Genomic DNA, 16,667 nt, shown 5'->3' with positions numbered 1-16,667 from the left:
GAAGCAAAGCAGGACAGGAGAATAAAAAGAATAAAAAGGAGACAGAAGGGAAAATAAAGTAGAGCAATGAAGGAGGGGTGTGGGGAGGAGTCAGGCGCAGAGCATACCGGCCCAAGGAAGTATCCAAGAGTCGAAGCTTTACCAAGAGCTGTTACCATAATGGGAACTGACATGTAAAGGGAGGGCAAGTCTACTTTAATAAGTTAAATGGCATTATCCATGTCCAGTGGGGGTAGGGGAGGTGAATGGAGTAAGATTGGTGACCTACCTCCTTCCATAGGCTGAAAGGAGAAAAAGATTTACAAAGCTTTGCTAGGAATTAGAGGCAGAAGCTGTTTCTTCCCCAGTTGACTTCACAAGATTTCCCATGTATTCCTGTTCACCAGGACCTTTTAAAGGGGACCTGTACTGCTCTGGTGGGGCAACTAGAATCAAACATTTGTTCTTTACCTTGAATTGAGCCAAGAATAGGTTTACTAACCTCCTCTTTCAGTCTTCCCACCCGTCTCATATCAAGAGTCTTTTTTGTTTTTAGGATTTTATTTATTTATTTGACAGAGAGAGAGAGATCACAAGTAGGCAGAGAGGCAGAGAAAGAAAGAGGGGGAAGCAGACTCCCCGCTGAGCAGAGAGCCCCATATGGGGCTGGATCCCAGGACCCTGAGGTCATGACCTGAGTAGAAGGTGGAGGCTTAACCCACTGAACCACCCAGGTGCCCCTCATCAAGAGTCTTAAATGACATAGTAGGAAAAAAGCACTGTCCCTGATCACAAGGGAAAGACACTAATATCTCCCTTGTTGGCTCTTTGTACTTTACTGTTAGGAAGCTCTGGAGCCTATACCTTTGGAGGATCACTGTCGGTGGTACTAAACTGGGATCCTGGATCCAAGTCTGCCAATAATTGGCCAAGTGACTCTGGGCAAACCATTTTAGCAGCTCCATCCATGTAGCACTAAGATTCAGTAAGATATTGTAATCCTACAAATGCAAACAAAACAAAACAAAACAAATTCTGGGGACTCGACTTTAAAAAAACAAGGTCTTAGAGTCATATCTAAACCTCACCAGGTTGTGGAGAGACAAGGTAAAAAATTTGTTTCATTTTACCCCCACTCCACACATACTTCCTCTGCTAAGAATCTTTCTTGAAATTATCCTGTTAGTAGAAATTATTAGTGTTGAATTACTTCTTTGTCCTGTTTGTGACATCAGATCTCAAGGATCACAATTAATTCTTCTTGGTTCTGCAGGTAACTGATGTCAGGTAGGCTAGCCTGGAATTCAGGAAAGACAAAGAAACAGCTTCCAACCTCCAAACAAAACAAACCAAAAAACCCACAAAAGCCTGGTCGTGGAAAGTTCTAGACAAAGAGAAAATCTAGACAATGACTGCACACAATGGACAAATCCTTTACTTTTTGAGAACATAAACTCCATTTCCACAGGGAAATTACATCCACTGGAGGTTGTCTTAGGACAAGGCTGAATGAATTAAGTATTTCAACACCATATGTTCAGCTTTGGCAGGAGATGTAGGTGGGAAGAGAATCTCAGTGTTAGGGAGTGCCCTTATCACACCCCAGCTGGCTATTTAGTCATGAAATAAGGAAAAACACACAAATATTTGGTTAAAACACTTTTAATGAAAAGGGAAAGACACTAATATCTCCCTTGTCTGCTCTTCACATTTTACTATGTTAGGAAGCTCTGGAGCCTATACCTTTGGAGGAGAAACCATCATTCACATCAGTCTGTAGCAGAACTCTCATTCTCTCCTCCTCAGAACTCCTGTTCCAAATGATCCTATGTTAAGAGTAAATACTACATCTCATTACAAGACGGAGAGGCAGGGAGAACACCACCTAGAGCTCATCTCCCAAAGCCTGGGACTCTAAGACCCAGACCGTGGCAAAGACGTAAGCCCCGGTCCATAGACAGGCAAACTGGGGAGGAAATAGGCCTTGAGAAAGGAAGACGAGGAAAATCCAAGGGGCCAGGGACTAAAGGAGGGAGTTATCTAAAACTAGAAGCACACTAGTGCTAGGAAGTTCCCTATGACCTAGAGTGCAGTGCTGCACACCAAGTCACTAATAGTCCAAAAGAACATTCATGAGACTCACCCAGTCAAGAACTGGAGGTCCCCTCCTTCACACCATGCCCCTTTCTTAATCTCATAGGTTCCCAGCAAGCCCTATGCTTCAGCAACACTCTTCAACCCTCCATCACTACTCTTTCAACTCCCCTCACCCATACTGCTTCTCAAAGATACGAACTTCGCATTTCCCAAAATATTCCATGGGAGACCTTTTGGCAAGACATCTGCTTGCTTCCTAACTTTGAGAGGCCACGATGATGGAATAGGAGAAGCTGGAGGTGTCTTGGCATATTGAAGAGCCAACACCTTGGCCTGAATGGGAGTGTACTGAGAAGAATGTCCTATATGCCCTTTGTTCCCCCCAACCCCTTAAGGCCGAGCCACCAGCTACAGATATGGTGTGTCTTCATCGCTGGCACCTTCTGGAGCAGGGAGTAGCAGCAATGTACATTTTGCTACTTTTCTTCCATGACGGGCTTCTCAGGCACTGCCTTGGGTGCAGGAGACCGAAATAGGAAGAGGGGGGCTCTCTTCTCCTTGGCCTCTCTGGATCCCATTGTTGGAGGCACGTTCCCAGGCACATTTCCCGGGCCAAACAGCACTGGTGGTGCCAGGCTGAAAGCGGTAGTGGAGGTGGAGCTGGAACTCCGGGGCTTGGTGGGCAGGTCATGTGACAGGAAAGCTGTGTACTGGTTCCAGAAAGACAGGGGACCTACCCTCACCAGTTGGGCAGGAATGTCCTGGGACAGGAAGTCCTGCAGGTTGACCTGGTCACCAGAGAGGAGTGGCACTGGGCCCTCCAGAGATAGCTGCCGGCCCCTTCGGGCTGGGCTGCAATTCCAAATGTGGGTGCTCAGGTGCACCTGCCAAAGGGAAAGGGAGAGGAAGAAAGGAGAGGGGAGAAGGGTCACCCCAGGGAAGTCGGAGAGGGTTCCCCTTGGGAACATGAAAGCCGTAGAGAATCTATTTTCTTCAGGTACAGTGAGTGAAGAGGGAAGAAAAATTCATCAGGGGGCCATCCCCCTGTGAGCACAACTATTTCCAAGCTCAGGGACCGAGAAAAGCCACTAGGGATGTATCACAGAAGGACTCAGAGAAAAAGACAAAACAGGGCTCACACATCTTGGAGGTCCTTCTACAGAGCTCTTGGTTTCTGCTCCGAGTCAAGGAGCAGCGGATAGAGAAAAACAGGCTCATGGGATCGTGGGGTCATCTTTTCGGGGGAAGGGGGAGATCCCTGGGGAAGCAATGGAAGGTGAGCAGCCTGGGACCAAAGAAAGAGCAGCAATATTCTGAGGGCCATGGGGGGCAAAGGGTTGTACCTGGTGGTGAGCCAGCAGCATATGCTTCTTGAGGATAGACCGCTCGAGAAAGCTCTGCCTGCAGAAAACACAAGTGAAGAGCGGCCCCTCCTTGGGGTGGGTCTTCTGATGCTCCTCCAGGGCTGCCTGGGTGGCAAAGGTCTGACCACACACCTCACAGGCCTTTCTGCTACTGCTCTCGCCCGGCTCCTTTCTCATGGCCTCCTGCATGCTCAGCTCCTCCACTGAGGAGCCACTGCTGCCTTCCCCTTCCCGGCTGAGTGCTACCTTTGGGCTCGAGCTCCTCTCCGCTTTGCCCCCCTCTTCCATGCCTCCTGTGACATCACTGGCCCCCTGTTCCATGGGCTGTGTTTGATCCAGGCTGTCGGGGGGTGGTGGTGGCAGGGAAGGCTGTTGAATCACTTTCTCATTGCTATCCATCTCCTTCCCAGCTGTGGCTGCTGCTGCTGCTGCTGCCGCCACTGCCGCCACGGTCCCCACTTCCTCCTCCGCCCCCGATGCCTCTTCCGAGTCACCTCGCACAGATATTGCCTTCTCGCCTCCGCTCTCTGAGCCTCTCCCTGCCAGGGAATCTTCATCAGTCACATCTTCCTCCTCTTCCTCCTCTTCCTCCTCCTCTTCAGACAACTCCTCTTCTGGGGATGGCTGCTGGGACGGCTGCTGGGGGAAGCTCCCGGGCCCAGAGACTGTGGATTGCTCAGAGCCATTTTCTTGGGCAGCTCCCCCGCCTTCAGAGAGTGTGGTACCGCCATTGGGGATCTGGCCCCCAAGGTGCATGCGAACATGTTGCTGCAGTGTAACAGCGTTGGTGAACTTCTTCTGGCAGATAGGGCAGGAGTTCTGGGCCCGGGCAGCTGGACTGGCCTTGTGGCCCACGAAATGTGCACGCAGGTTGCCCCGGGTGGAGAAAGCTCTGCCACACACTTTGCATTTGAAGGGCCGCTCACCTCCGTGTTGGCCATAATGCAGGCGCAGCGCACGAGGACAGCTCAGCACCCGGAGGCAGATGACACACTGGTTAGGTCCCGACGAGGCAGAAGACGAAGTTGCCGGTGCCGAGGTGGTGGGGGCTCCCGAGGTGGTAGAGGCCACAGCCACAGCTCCTTGCCGATCAATCTTTTCTACCAGCTGCTGCAGCTTTGAGGTCTCAGAGGGTGAGGCCCCCAAGGGCTCCAGCACATAGGGGAAGGGGAAGCTACCTGTGGACTTAAAGTGGTTGGTAAGCAGCGCCCAGCTGGGGAGTGAAGTCACCAGCTTGCTTAGCTGCATTCGGGTTGCCGTGCCACTTTCTGCCACCCCGGCGATGGCCGAGCCCTCACTCCCCGGTGGGGTATTTTCATCAGCTTTACTTTTCGGCTCTACTGTTTTCATGAGCACAAACTTATTGAAAGCAGGGAGTGCAGGAGCCGTGGCTGTGCCTGCACCGGTGGAGAGCAGCGTCAGGCTCTCCGTGGCACTAAGTGCTGTGGTGGAGGCCACCAGAGGCTTGCGTTCCACACCTCCACCAGGCACAGCCACCTCCTCCTCAGCCTTCTCTGGTGGCACGGACATACCATAGGGCAGGCCGCTGCTGGTGATGACGTAGTCTAGGTGCTCTGGCACTGGGTGAGGGTTCATCTGCACATGCGGGTACTTCTCACGATGGCGGTGGAAATGCACTTTGAGGTTGCCACGGGTGGTAAAGCGGTTGCCACAGACATTACACTTATAGGGCCTCTCACCCGTGTGGGAACGCAGATGGATCTGCAGGGCACTGTCACTGCCAAATACTTTGGCACAGAAGCGGCACTTGTGCCGTCCACCGGGCTTCTCCAAGGGACCCATCACTTCTCCGTATCCCAGCTCACCACTTCCATTCTTTGGCTTCAGGAGCCCTGGGGAGGCAGCAGCCTCGAGGCCTCGGGCTGCCCCAAGACACTGCGCTGCCAGTAGTCCCGTGGTGCCTGGGAATGCCAGATGAGGTGAGGCCATCAGCTGATCTGCACTGCCAGGCAGGGCTGGGGAGGGGGTAGGGGTGGGTTTGTGGCTTCGCCCAACCCCTCCGGCAGAAAAAGGGTGCTGCGACCCCAGTGGATGGTAAAGATGGAAGAAAGCCTGCTTGGGTGTTTCTGCCCCTGAAGAGGATGAAGAAGAGGAGGAGGAAGGTGCCAGCGTCTTGCCAGTTTGGACAGGCTTGATGGGACTGAAGAGGGGAAGCAGGGGCTTGGTGGAGGAGGCAGACCCCGTCCCAGGCAGCTCTGAGGGACTGGCAGGGGTGCCCACCGTCTGGCCTAAGGAGCCAAGCAGCAGCACCTGGCGGCAGATTTGCTCAGTCATCTGCATCTGGTGAATCTGGCGCTGCTGCAGCACCCGAAGCTCTTCCAAGATCAGAGGGATGTTCAAGTGGCCGCTGCCTACTCCTGGGGGCGGGGGTGGAGGAGGAGGAGGAGGGGGTGCAGGGGTAGATTCCGGAGGTAACGGGGTTGCGCCCAGTTTGGGACTGGCCAAGATCAGGCCCCCGCCTCCCCCAGCTGCTGTACCTGTGGCAGCGACCAGGAAGTGCCCCGCAGACTCCTCTACTCTCCGCTCTGCGCCCCAGGAGGGATCTGTGGGCACAGAGGACCCAGAATCCGGGGGATTGCTGTGCTCGGCCTCCATGACCTGGGGACTATTTTGGCCCTCCGCCCGGGGTTCAGAAGAGGTCGAAGAGTTGTTGGGGTTCTCCTGGCCCCCAATTATCACCATTACAGGGGGGTCAGTAGAACATGCATTCTGGTGGGCGAGGAATTCGGTTGGGTCAGTGAATTGTGCGCAGCACTTGGCACAGACTTGGGGGTGGTCCTCCTCGCTAGCATCACCTAGGGAGAAGACAAGGAGAGAGCGTGGGTGGTGCGGTTGGGACGGGCATGCGAAGGCTCTAATTAGCAACGAGCCCAGTAACCGCTTGTGGGGGTGGGGAGATGAGCTCACCCTCAGGCCACGCAGCAGGCTAGAGCTCAGTCTTGACCGGCCGGGACGTGAAACACCCCAGCGTAAGGGGTGGGGAGGGGCAGGCAGGCTCAAGCTTCTGCCTCCCCCAGTCCGTCCCCCACCCCCCCAACCCGGGGCCACCGCGGGCGCAAGGAATGGGCGTGAGGAGAGGGTCCCAGACAGAGAATCGTGCATTTTTATCCCGTTCGCGGAAAGTCCATTAGCTCGCGCGCGTCCCCTCCGCCCCCACCCCTGCCCCGGCAGGGCCCTACCGCACCTCCAAGCTCCGCCGGCTCCCCGCAGGGCCCCCCAAGACGAGAGCTCCTCCGGGTTTCGTGCGCCATGGGTGTGGGGGAGGTGGAGGGCCGGGTAGAGCGGGAGACAATAGGTATCCGGATTGGGGGAGGCGGCGGTAGCCGCCGGGGCTGCGGCAGCCTCTGCACCCAGCGGCCCAGACTGCGGAGATGGAGACCGGCGGCAGCGGCGGCGGGGGCAGGGAGCCGCGGAGGAGGGGGAGGGGATCGAGGAGGCGCGGAGGAGGGGAGGAGCTGGAGCGAGAAAGCTGGGAGAGGGGAGATGGGGGAGGAGCTGCTCGGGAGCCCGGCGGGAGCCGGGAGTGGGAGGTGGGTGTGTGGGGCCGGATCCCAGAGCCTAGCAGGTTTCCGGAGGCTCAGTGACAGGTGCTTGTGGGGCGTGGTGGGGGTCCACCTTCCCTTGCCCTCTGCCAGCTCCCCCCTTCTCCAGATGTCTTTGCCCAGACCTGCCCCCACCCCCCTCGGGCTCAAGGGGGCACAGTGGGAAGGAGAGCCCGGCTCAACAGAGCAAAGCGATAGGCTTCTCTTATTTTTCTTTGGATAAAGGATCCACTGAGCCTGGAAAACGTGCATTCCGGAGAGGGTGGTCTGATTTCAGAGGTCTGAGGGCCCGAACGGAGAGGGAGCCCAGAACATCCATCCCTCATCAAAACACGCACCCCAAATACCCCAGGTTTTGTCCAGTCTTCCTCACCTTTATTCCCACCCTACCCCCATCCCTCTCCACAAAAGAAGTTTCTCAGGATGGGAGGCTGCAAGCTAGAATTTCCGAGGAAGTCATTTCAGGACCCTTCCCTGCGGAACACTGAGCCCCTTTACTCCCTGCCCCTCCTCCCACAGAATAGCCGAATGCAAGTTAACCCCCAGATCACTCGGCCCACACCTGATTTATGGAGTTCGTGCTCATTCAAGGAGCCATCTCCTTTTAGTACTCTCTTTCCTGCCCGTCGTCTTCCTCCATTGCCCTTCTCTTGCGACAACACACCGCTCGCTGTCACTATTAAGGACTGCTGCGGGCGGGGAGGATGCTGGCCAGCAGGGGCCTACAGGGGCCCACCTAGCTCTAACCTGGGGGGAGGGGAATTCCTGAAACAATGGGAAAAATGCAGTGGGAGCTACCAGACAGCCTTTCAGTGCGGAAAGCCCTTTCAGCCCCAATCTAGTTTGAATGCCTAGAAATGACTTAACACCACCTCACCCCACAAAGGCCACCTCCCCTTCAGAGAAGATAAGAAGGGGTGAAGCTCTTAGACCAGATACTCTGCATTCCCTTTCTACCTTGAAATGTGTCTTAATAGGTTTTCCACTTCCTGAAGGAGTTTATCTTACTTACATGAAAGTGTCCCCAAGTCACTTAGTTTTGTAGTTTGCCTGGGCACCTTGTGCTAATCCCAGTTCTCGCCTTGCCTGACTGGTATATCAAGGTGCAGTGATCACTCATGCAACCATTTTCCTTTTTGTAAAGTGGTAATATTGTAGCTGTGATATCTTTCTCAGAGAAATACTGTGACAAAAACTTGAAAAACTGGACGAATCATGTTAATATGAACATATGGGACTTTAAATATTATGGACTAGAGAGTTGACATTGTCAGTGGCAAAAGAGTCAAAATAACCTAAAATACACATATACTAAAACAAGATCAATGTTTCACGTTCCTTATTAACCTTATTCATTTCTGAGGTAAGACGTTGGCTACTATAATTGGCACATGACAACATTAAGGAGACTTTTTGGATGGAGATGAAACTACTTAATACTCACAACACCCACTTCACTATTCAATGCAAATTTTGCCATCTTTTAAAAATAAGAACATTTTACTGAATTATGTTTGGAAACTTCAGATAATCATGAGGATCTTAACATTATGAATAATGACTGAAACAGATGAGCCTGACCCTTACAAGGAGGGAAAGGGGAATCTATTTCAATAGTGGAAGGTCACCGGTTAGTGCAGTGTTGTTGTTTTTTTTACACATATTGAAGTCTGGAGAGGTGAAGTGACTTTTCCAAGTTCACACAGTTAATTCAGTGAGGCAAACGTTCAGAATTTTTACTCCTATCCAGTGCTTTCTCAAGCACAACAACATTGTCTGGCTCCTCTCATGCTAGAGAAAGGGCTCTGTGTGGTTCCTGCCTGTCATTTGCTCTCTGGCCTCAGCAAGGGAGAGGGAATCAGATGGAGGCTTTCTACCGAGCATTTGTTAATTAGCATTGAACATTTGATATCAAGTTGCTGTTTTGTCAAGTCTTCCGACAAGAAAAGAAATCCTTTTCTTTTCATCTTCTCCTGGGAAACACTGTCCCCTTTCTTGCTCTTTAATGAAACTTGCTTTCTGATGCGTAATTTGATCTGCACTCTTCTTTAAGGTAAATTTAGTCCCTGCTGAAAGGTGACGGATCAACAGCCACCTGTAAGAGGAACCTTCTCTTTCTCAGCACTTTGCACTCACTGCCTATCCTGAAAAGGGGGGCAGGATTCTTAGGCAGACACGAATGAAGTCATAAACACAGGAATAAACTAAGCTAGTAATGGTGTCCCTAGATAGCAGATAAGGTGAGGTAAGCTATCCCAGGTTGCACACAAAGTCCGGGATGGACATTGGGACCAAGACCTGGACATGCTGGTTTAAATATACAAAGAGCCAAAATGACAAGGAAAAAGGAAACCAGGTAGCTCTCTGAACTGCTGCTCTAGGCTTGGGAGAGCATGGCTAGGGAGGACAAAGAGAAAAATAGGTGCGGAGTGCACAGCAGGAGGACAGAGTTGAACAGGTGGTTCTCAAACTTTGCTGCCCATCAGAATTACTAGCAGAACTCAATCCCAGGACCCTGAGATCATGACCAGAGCCGATGGCAGGCACTTAATGACTGAGCCACCCAGGGGCATCATGGGGCTACCTGCTCAGCAGGGAGTCTACTTCGCCCTCTCCCACTCCCCCTGCTTGTGTTCCCTCTCTTATCTGTCTCTCTGTTAAATAAATAAATAATTAATTTTTTAAAAAGATTTCATTTATTTATTTGACAGAGAGAGAGAGAGAGAGAGAGAGAGAACAGCAGGGGGAGCAGCAGGCAGAGGGCGAAGGAGAAGCAGGCTTCCCACAGAGCAGGGAGCCTGATGCAGGGCTTGATTCCAGGACCTTGAGATCATAACCTGAGCCGAAGGCAGATGCTTAAGGACTGAGCCACCCCACCCTAATAAATAAAATCTTAAAAAAAAAAATTACTGGCAGCACCTTTAAAAATCCCGATATCCAGGCCACACCCCAGATCAATGAATTTAGAATCCTGGAAGGTGGCATCCAGGTATCAGTATGTCATAAAATTCCTCAGGTGATTGCAATGACCAGCCAAGGATGAGACCCACAGTACCTTTCAGGTGACTGCTCTTCCCAGCAAACTTTCTATCCTGCTGCTCACAAATCTTACCTGCCCTCAACCTGGCCAAAATCAAGACAGTGGCAAAACCAGTTGTTCAATGCCAGATCTTTTTATCAGGCTCCCTCTCTCCTCTGCCTACAGCCGCAGGTTAGCTCTCTTGTATCCGGCTTCCATGGACAGAATTTTTTTTTGTTTTTTTTTTTTTTGGAAAGGAGATAGAAGTTTATTGAATACACCACAAGAGAGCAGCAGGTAGGACAGCACAGGACAGATTGCCTGCCAGAATTTGATATGATTTACACCTGACTGTGAACTTAAGTGACTGTATTGCCTTTCCCAGGGTACGTGCATTCCTGAGCCATATTTCTAGTTTTAAGATAAAGGCTTGCTCTACACAGAGTTCAAGCATCGTCCAGCTATTAAAGAAACAAAGGACCTGCCTAAACTTACTGTTAGTGTTGGCCCAACACTAATAGTTTCCATAATTATGAATTGATTCTGTAACCACTGCTACTGTTCCTGTAGACTGCTTCTAAGGGAGAAGGTCGCTGCTTCTCTGCATCACTCCTCTCTCCTAAAGACATACACATACTCACTCCTTTGCTACCCACACCTAGTAATGCACCCATGTCCTATGCAACATTGTAGGCAAACAGGTGTGCTGAGGTACATGTATGTGGGATGCTAAGTGAGAAAAATATATTTGTTTCTAAAACAGGAATATCTTAGATCAAACACCAAAAAGGTTTTTAATGGGACATTTTTATGACATTGAAAGACTCAGCATTTAGCAAGGAATTTATACTTTTTTTTTTTTTTAAAGATTTTATTTATTTATTTGACGGAGAGAGAGACAGTAGGAGAGGAAGAAACAGGCTTCCCGCTGAGGAAGGAACCTGGGGTGGGCCTTGATCCTAGGACTCTGGGATCATGACATGAGCCAAGGCAGAAAGCAGACACTTAAGGATTGAGCCACCCAGGTGGCCCAGGAATTCATACTCTTTTGTTGCTAGAAGGGACTTCAGAGATCTGACTCCCTGAGCACACAGATTAAGATTGCCAACTCTGAAGCAAACAGGCCTGAGTTCTTGTCCCAGCACTTTCTAATCTTTGTGATTTGGGGAAAGTTTCTCTATTTATCCAAGGCTTGGATTTCTCTTTAAAATGGGGGTCTATCGGGTGCCTGGGTGGCTCAGTTGGTTAAGTGACTGTCTTCAGCTCAGGTCATGAACCCCGGAGTCCCAGGATCGAGGCCCACATCTGGCTCCCAGCTCCATGGAGAGTCTGACCTTCTCCCCTCTCATGTTCTCTCTCTCACTCTCTCAAATAGATAAATAAATCTTTAAAAAAAATTAAATATAACAAAATGGGGGTATATCAGGGGGCCTGGGTGGCTCAGTCATTAAGTGTCTACCCTGCATCAAGCTTTCTGCTCAGCAAAGAGCCTGCTTCTCCCTCTCTCTCTGCCTGTCTCTCTGCCTACTTATGATCTCTGCCTGTCAAATAAATAAATAAAATCTTTTAAAAAATTAAAAATACATAAGAAATTAAAAAAAAAATAGGGTCACCTGGGTGGCTTAGGTCATGATCCCAGAGTCCTGGGATCTCTACATCAGGCTCTCTACTTAGCTGGGAGTGCTCCCCCTGCTTGTGCTCTCTCTCTCCCTACAAATGAATGAATAAAATCTTTAATAAATAGATAGATAAACAAATAAATAATAATTAAATAAAGGCCAAACACTGAAGCCCTGGAAGAAGAATGGACCTGCCCAAGGTCACCTAGCTTCAAGGTCTAAACTGGATTAAAAAGCAGGTTTTCTACTTCCTGACCCAGTGCTCTATATCATACCCCACCTGAGTTACTTTCTATCTATGCAGAGATGTTTTCTTTTTGACCCAGGGATACCTAGAGCTGAAAGGTGTGAGCTCAGTACCCTAAGGGATTATGCTCCCTACTTCAGATATAAAGAGAACAGAGCCCTCAAAACTCTCTTTTTGCCTTCCTTCTCTTTTTGCTGCTCTCGATGTCTGCCAGCTTCCATTTCTCCCTCTAGATCTGTTTGGCTGTTGTCCTGGTTTCTCCTTCTCACTAAATATCTGGGTTTCTGATCGTTTCCTTTATTTCCCAGATGTACTAGTTTACATTTTCCCTACTCACATCCCTTATGTTCTCTAATCTAGATTTCTAGACTCTGTAGGGGAGAGAGACAATTTTTTTTTCTCTCCAGAGTTTTTTAAGTAAATAGACTATTTCCTTCTCATCATTTATGTGCAGTAACTATTCAGTTAGGTTTTTGGTGTTCTGGTCAGGGAAGCTGAACAAAAACAGGGCTAGAAAACAGGTTTTTCAGATTGTTTCTTGATGAACGTCTTAGGTCACTGCAAAGATGAGGCTTTTAAAAGGTGCAACAAAAGCTCAGTATTTGCTTGTCACATATGGTAAACATTGCTTGAAAGAAGGCAAGGACTCCCGAAAACCTTGGTGGCACCCTCGCCTGCTAAATAAATGTCTGCTGATGTTCCTGAGGGTGTCCATAGTTTCATAGGGACACCAGAAGACGTACATAGAGTCGTCCCCCCCACACCCCCCCACCTAATTTGGGTGCATGCAGAACAGGAAAATGTCTTCTGGGGTTGAAGGAAAAAAGTCAGGAGTCTGAACATCACATAAGCAAATAAGAACTCTACCAATGGAAATGGAGGGAGTGGGAAAGCTATCTTGTAAAAGCAGGAAGGAATTTTAGATTTGATCAGATATAGCCACCTCATCTCCAGATGTGACCCAGTGGCACTCGAATCTTTTACTCTCAGAATTCTGATCAGAAAACCCTTCAGTGTTCTTAAGGGAGACCTTAAGACGTTACTGCTGCCTCTTGCTCCTTGCATTTATGTTTCTGACTTTTATGGCTCAAAGGCAAAATTTCAGCTGAAATTTGTTACCACCATTGGATTGGAGCCCGCACTGTTTCTACGGAGGGATGACTCTGTAGCAGCATCCCCATATCCCAAGTGAGAGCTGCAGCTCAAGGGGCTTAAGAATCCATCTCAGGGCAGTGGTGAAAGATTTTTGACTCCCTCCCTGGCTCTTCATCAGCAGAGGTGCGGGGAGTGGGTAAGCAGACTTGGGAGGTATAAGGAGAGAAGAGGAGAGGTTGTTTTTTGGGGGGGCGGGGGAGGCTGGGGTGTTTCGGCATTGTTCCACAATCCAGGCAGCAGGGGAGCAGGACTGTGAGGCATCTCTGAGGCTCTATGGGAAGTCTCCTGTAGAGCCTGAGGAGGAAACATCCGGGACTGCAGCGGCATTAAGGAGGGCGAACGTCTCCCAGGAGGGAAGGATGCTACCAACATGAACCTCTAAATATGGGCACAGTGGGATCCCAGCAAGGCAGTGACTTGAGGAGAATGTGTTTTATCCAAAACACAGTATGTCTGTTAAGGCTGTTCCATAGCACATGGAGCACTGGTTTAATCTTAGGTCTTCTTTTTTTTTTTTTTTTTTTTTTTAACAACAGGTGGAAAAGTAAGTTTAATCCATAACTTTGTTTTAGTCACTTCAGATACATTATCCTAGAGCTTTTCAAGGCAACATCTCCTAGAGAAATACTAAAGCTTGCCAATAAGTTCCTGAGCTTTGGTCATATTTCAGCCCTTGCAGGAAGTGCCACTGTTCTCACATATGATAACAATACTCACACGTATTAAGTACTTATTTCTGTTAGAGACTACCATACCACATATATGGAGCACTTATTTATGCTATTTATTTTTCCAAGTGCTTTACAGGTATTAACTCATTCCGATTCTCACAATCACCAAAGAGGTAGCTAGTGTTTTACAGATGAGGAAACTGCACAGAGAGGAAGTAAACCAAGATTGCACCGCTGAGTGGTGGAACCAGGATTTGAATCCTGAAAGTCTGACTTCAGAACCTTTGTTCTTACTACGACACTACACTGTCGGGTGAATCGACTGTTTGAGAAATAGTTTATCCCTGAGTTTATTCCAGACTTTCATAGCCTTAATATATATAGCCATAGCAGTATGTCCAAAACTTGCCTAAGCCTAAAACTACCTGAACCTTTACAAATATATAGGTTCCCAGACTCTAGTCCAGATTGTGGACAATCAAGCAAGTTTGAAAAACCCTAATTTAGTAGAGTGAGCACCACTAGCCCTGAGCATTAAGAAACCTAGGTTTTGGTCCTAACAGTGCCTCTGTTTCTGAGGCTTTGGGCAATGTTACTTTTCAATATCCTGTTGCTCTGCTATCCACCTGGTCCTGCACTGTTCCAGGAATACATGAAATATCCCTCCCCTCCATAGAGAAAACCTGTTACTCTATTTTTCAAGTTTATTTAATTTTTTTTAATGTAATCACTACATCCAATGCGGGACTCGAACTCACGACCTCAAGAGCAAGAGTTGCATGCCCTTCAGACTGAGCCAGTCGGTGGCCCCAGAAAATCTGTTACTTTAAAAACAGATGCAAATATGTTGACTAATTTTATTTTATTTTATTTTTTTAGCTTGGCCTCCCCTGAAGCACAAACCTAAGCCCCTCATCCAGCCCTCTCCTCTGGTCTCTACCCCAGGTGACAGGGATCCACACCCCAAACCAGGCTGCATCTGACCGACATTAGCTCTCTCCCTCTGGGAGCTCTGATCTGTTCTCAGCTCAGCCCAACAATGAGAAACTTTTTTCTCTTCTCCCTCAGGGGAACCTTCACGTTTATCCAATTCATTCTCTTGCAACCCAACTCTCCAGAAAGAAAAGGGGGGAAAATCCCACCCCTAAGAGACTGGCCTCCAGGTCTGAGGAGGTTACTTAGCAACGGCACAAAGACCAGTGAGCAAAGGGGGACCTGAGGAGAAAACTCTTGGGTGGGGAGACAGAGCCAGTTTGAAAACTCCATTTCATCCAGAGAAAAACAAGGAAAACACAAACAGAACCAATCCTGAGAAAAGCCAAGCGGGGGGCTTCTTCCCAGCACAGGTCAACGCCTTCCTACTCCCTGCATCCAACTCCTTCACACCCCCAATGACCAAGTCCTCCCCTGGCGTCACCCGTGGCCCGGGTGCCCTCCCTTGCCCTGGCCTGACCCACACGGGCTGGGACTCAGGGCTCCCGCACCCCTCCCCAGTCACCCACCGTTCTCAGACGCGCTGGGACCTTCGCAGTCCGAGATTAACTGTTGGGGTTTCCGCTGCTTTCGCCGAGACATTCCCGGGTGGAGGTGGGGTAGGGAGGGGCAAAGCTCACTGAGTCCTAACCGGGGTGCCCTGGTCTGGTCTCTCCTTGGGTCTGAAGCCAATGGATGCCTCTCCTCCAGTGCTAATCACTGTGAAGCAGAGACAGACAGACAGACTGGCCGTGCTCTCTCCGATTCTCTGTCCCTGACTCTCTCTCTCTCTTTCTCTCTCAATCTCTGCAAGTCTTTAAAGGGGAGACGCCCCCTTTTTTTTCTTCAGCTTCTTCCCTACGCTTCTGCAGCTCCCATTGTAAAAGCAAAAATCCTAATCTTTCCGCACACTCTTTTCTTTTGTACTGCAGAGGGGAAGGATTTAACCCTCTCCTCACTGCCGGGGCTCTGGCCTCTCCCTGTGCTGTCTGTTGAGAAAATGTCCCTGCTTGTTTCTCTAACTCTTCATCCAAAGTCCTCAGGTGCTTTTTGGTTCTCTCATGATTCTATGCCACCTTGTTTGATGATGCGACTATGTCTGGGGTATAAAACTGAAATAAGAACTTTCCCAGATATCCTGATTATGAGGTCAAGAAGTCAGGTACCTCGAGCCAAAAATGGGGATATGAAAGGCTGGCAAAAAGATGAAGATGGACAGTCATTACAATAAAACTTAATACAGAGGTGCCTGGGTGGTTCATTTGTTAAGCGTCTGTCTTCAGCTCAGGTCATGATCCCCAAGTCCTGGGATCAAGCCCCACATCTGGCTCCCTGCAGGAAGCCTGCTTCTTTCTCTCCCACTTCCCCTGTTTGTGTTCCCTCTCTGTGTCTTTGTCTGTCAAACAAATAAATAAAATCTTAAAAAAATAAAATAGGGGCGCCTGGGTGGCTCAGTGGGTTGAAGCTTCTGCCCTCGGCTCAGGTCATGATCCCAGCGTACTGGGATCGAGTCCGGCATCGGGCTCTCTGCTCAGCGGGGAGCCTGCTCCCCCCCCCTTCCTGCCTCTCTGCCTACATGTGATCTTTTTCTGTCAAATAAATAGAATCTTTAAAAAAATAAAATAAAATAAAAACTTAAAAAACAATACAGGGATAGCTCTTCATAACTTATAGGATATTTTCATGTACATGACACATTTTGAGTATTACAACTCTGAGATTAGCACAGCAGGTTTGACTATTTATAAATGATTCTCTTTATAGGTAAGCAAAAGGTTCGGTGAGGTTAAGTAACCTATCCAAGGTTGCACAGTTCTGATGTAATAGAGACAGGCCTGGAAGTCAGGTGCATCTGACAGCAAGATAACATTTTCCCCTCTGTATTATTAAAAGTACAGTATGCCACTAGACTTCTAGCATCGGGGGAAAAAAGTGATTGAGCTTAAGGAATCCCAGTTAAAACAGCAACAGAGTTCATAGC

General features: G+C 49.2%; 1 protein-coding gene across 2 annotated transcripts; it reads right to left on the bottom strand.

Annotated features, from left to right (window-relative positions):
• Positions 1 to 713: 713 nt before the first annotated feature.
• Positions 714 to 15,435, bottom strand: SALL2 (spalt like transcription factor 2). Of its 2 annotated transcripts, none has more exons than XM_032343036.1 (3): positions 15,217 to 15,435; positions 3,420 to 6,256; positions 714 to 2,960 (listed from the first exon to the last, which is right to left on the bottom strand). In XM_032343036.1, exons 1-3 carry the CDS (start codon positions 15,287 to 15,289, stop codon positions 2,553 to 2,555), a joined length of 3,318 nt encoding a protein of 1,105 aa, XP_032198927.1. In that variant the 5' UTR covers positions 15,290 to 15,435; the 3' UTR covers positions 714 to 2,552. The 2 variants fall into 2 exon arrangements, with proteins under 2 accessions (XP_032198927.1, XP_032198926.1); XM_032343035.1 differs by lacking the exon at positions 15,217 to 15,435 and adding an exon at positions 6,646 to 6,889 and having other exon boundaries at positions 715 to 2,960.
• Positions 15,436 to 16,667: the final 1,232 nt, after the last annotated feature.

The sequence above is a fragment of the Mustela erminea genome, chromosome 5, assembly GCF_009829155.1.
Source record: "Mustela erminea isolate mMusErm1 chromosome 5, mMusErm1.Pri, whole genome shotgun sequence".
Lineage (NCBI taxonomy): Eukaryota > Metazoa > Chordata > Mammalia > Carnivora > Mustelidae > Mustela > Mustela erminea.
The sequence above is the reverse complement of the archived record's forward strand: the minus strand, read 5'-3'. Positions and strand labels throughout refer to the sequence as shown.

What these genes read in the sequence shown, in the direction of transcription:
- SALL2 (XM_032343036.1), bottom strand. Translation starts at nt 15,289, where the DNA reads ATGTCTCGGCGAAAGCAGCGGAAACCCCAACAGTTAATCTCGGACTGC. An exon ending in TCCCAGCGCGTCTGAGAACG is followed by an intron (nt 6,257 to 15,216) that starts GTGGGTGACTGG and finishes TCTTCTCCCTAG; the next exon opens with GTGATGCTAGCGAGGAGGAC. An exon ending in TGCTGCTGGCTCACCACCAG is followed by an intron (nt 2,961 to 3,419) that starts GTACAACCCTTT and finishes TCCCTTTGGCAG; the next exon opens with GTGCACCTGAGCACCCACAT.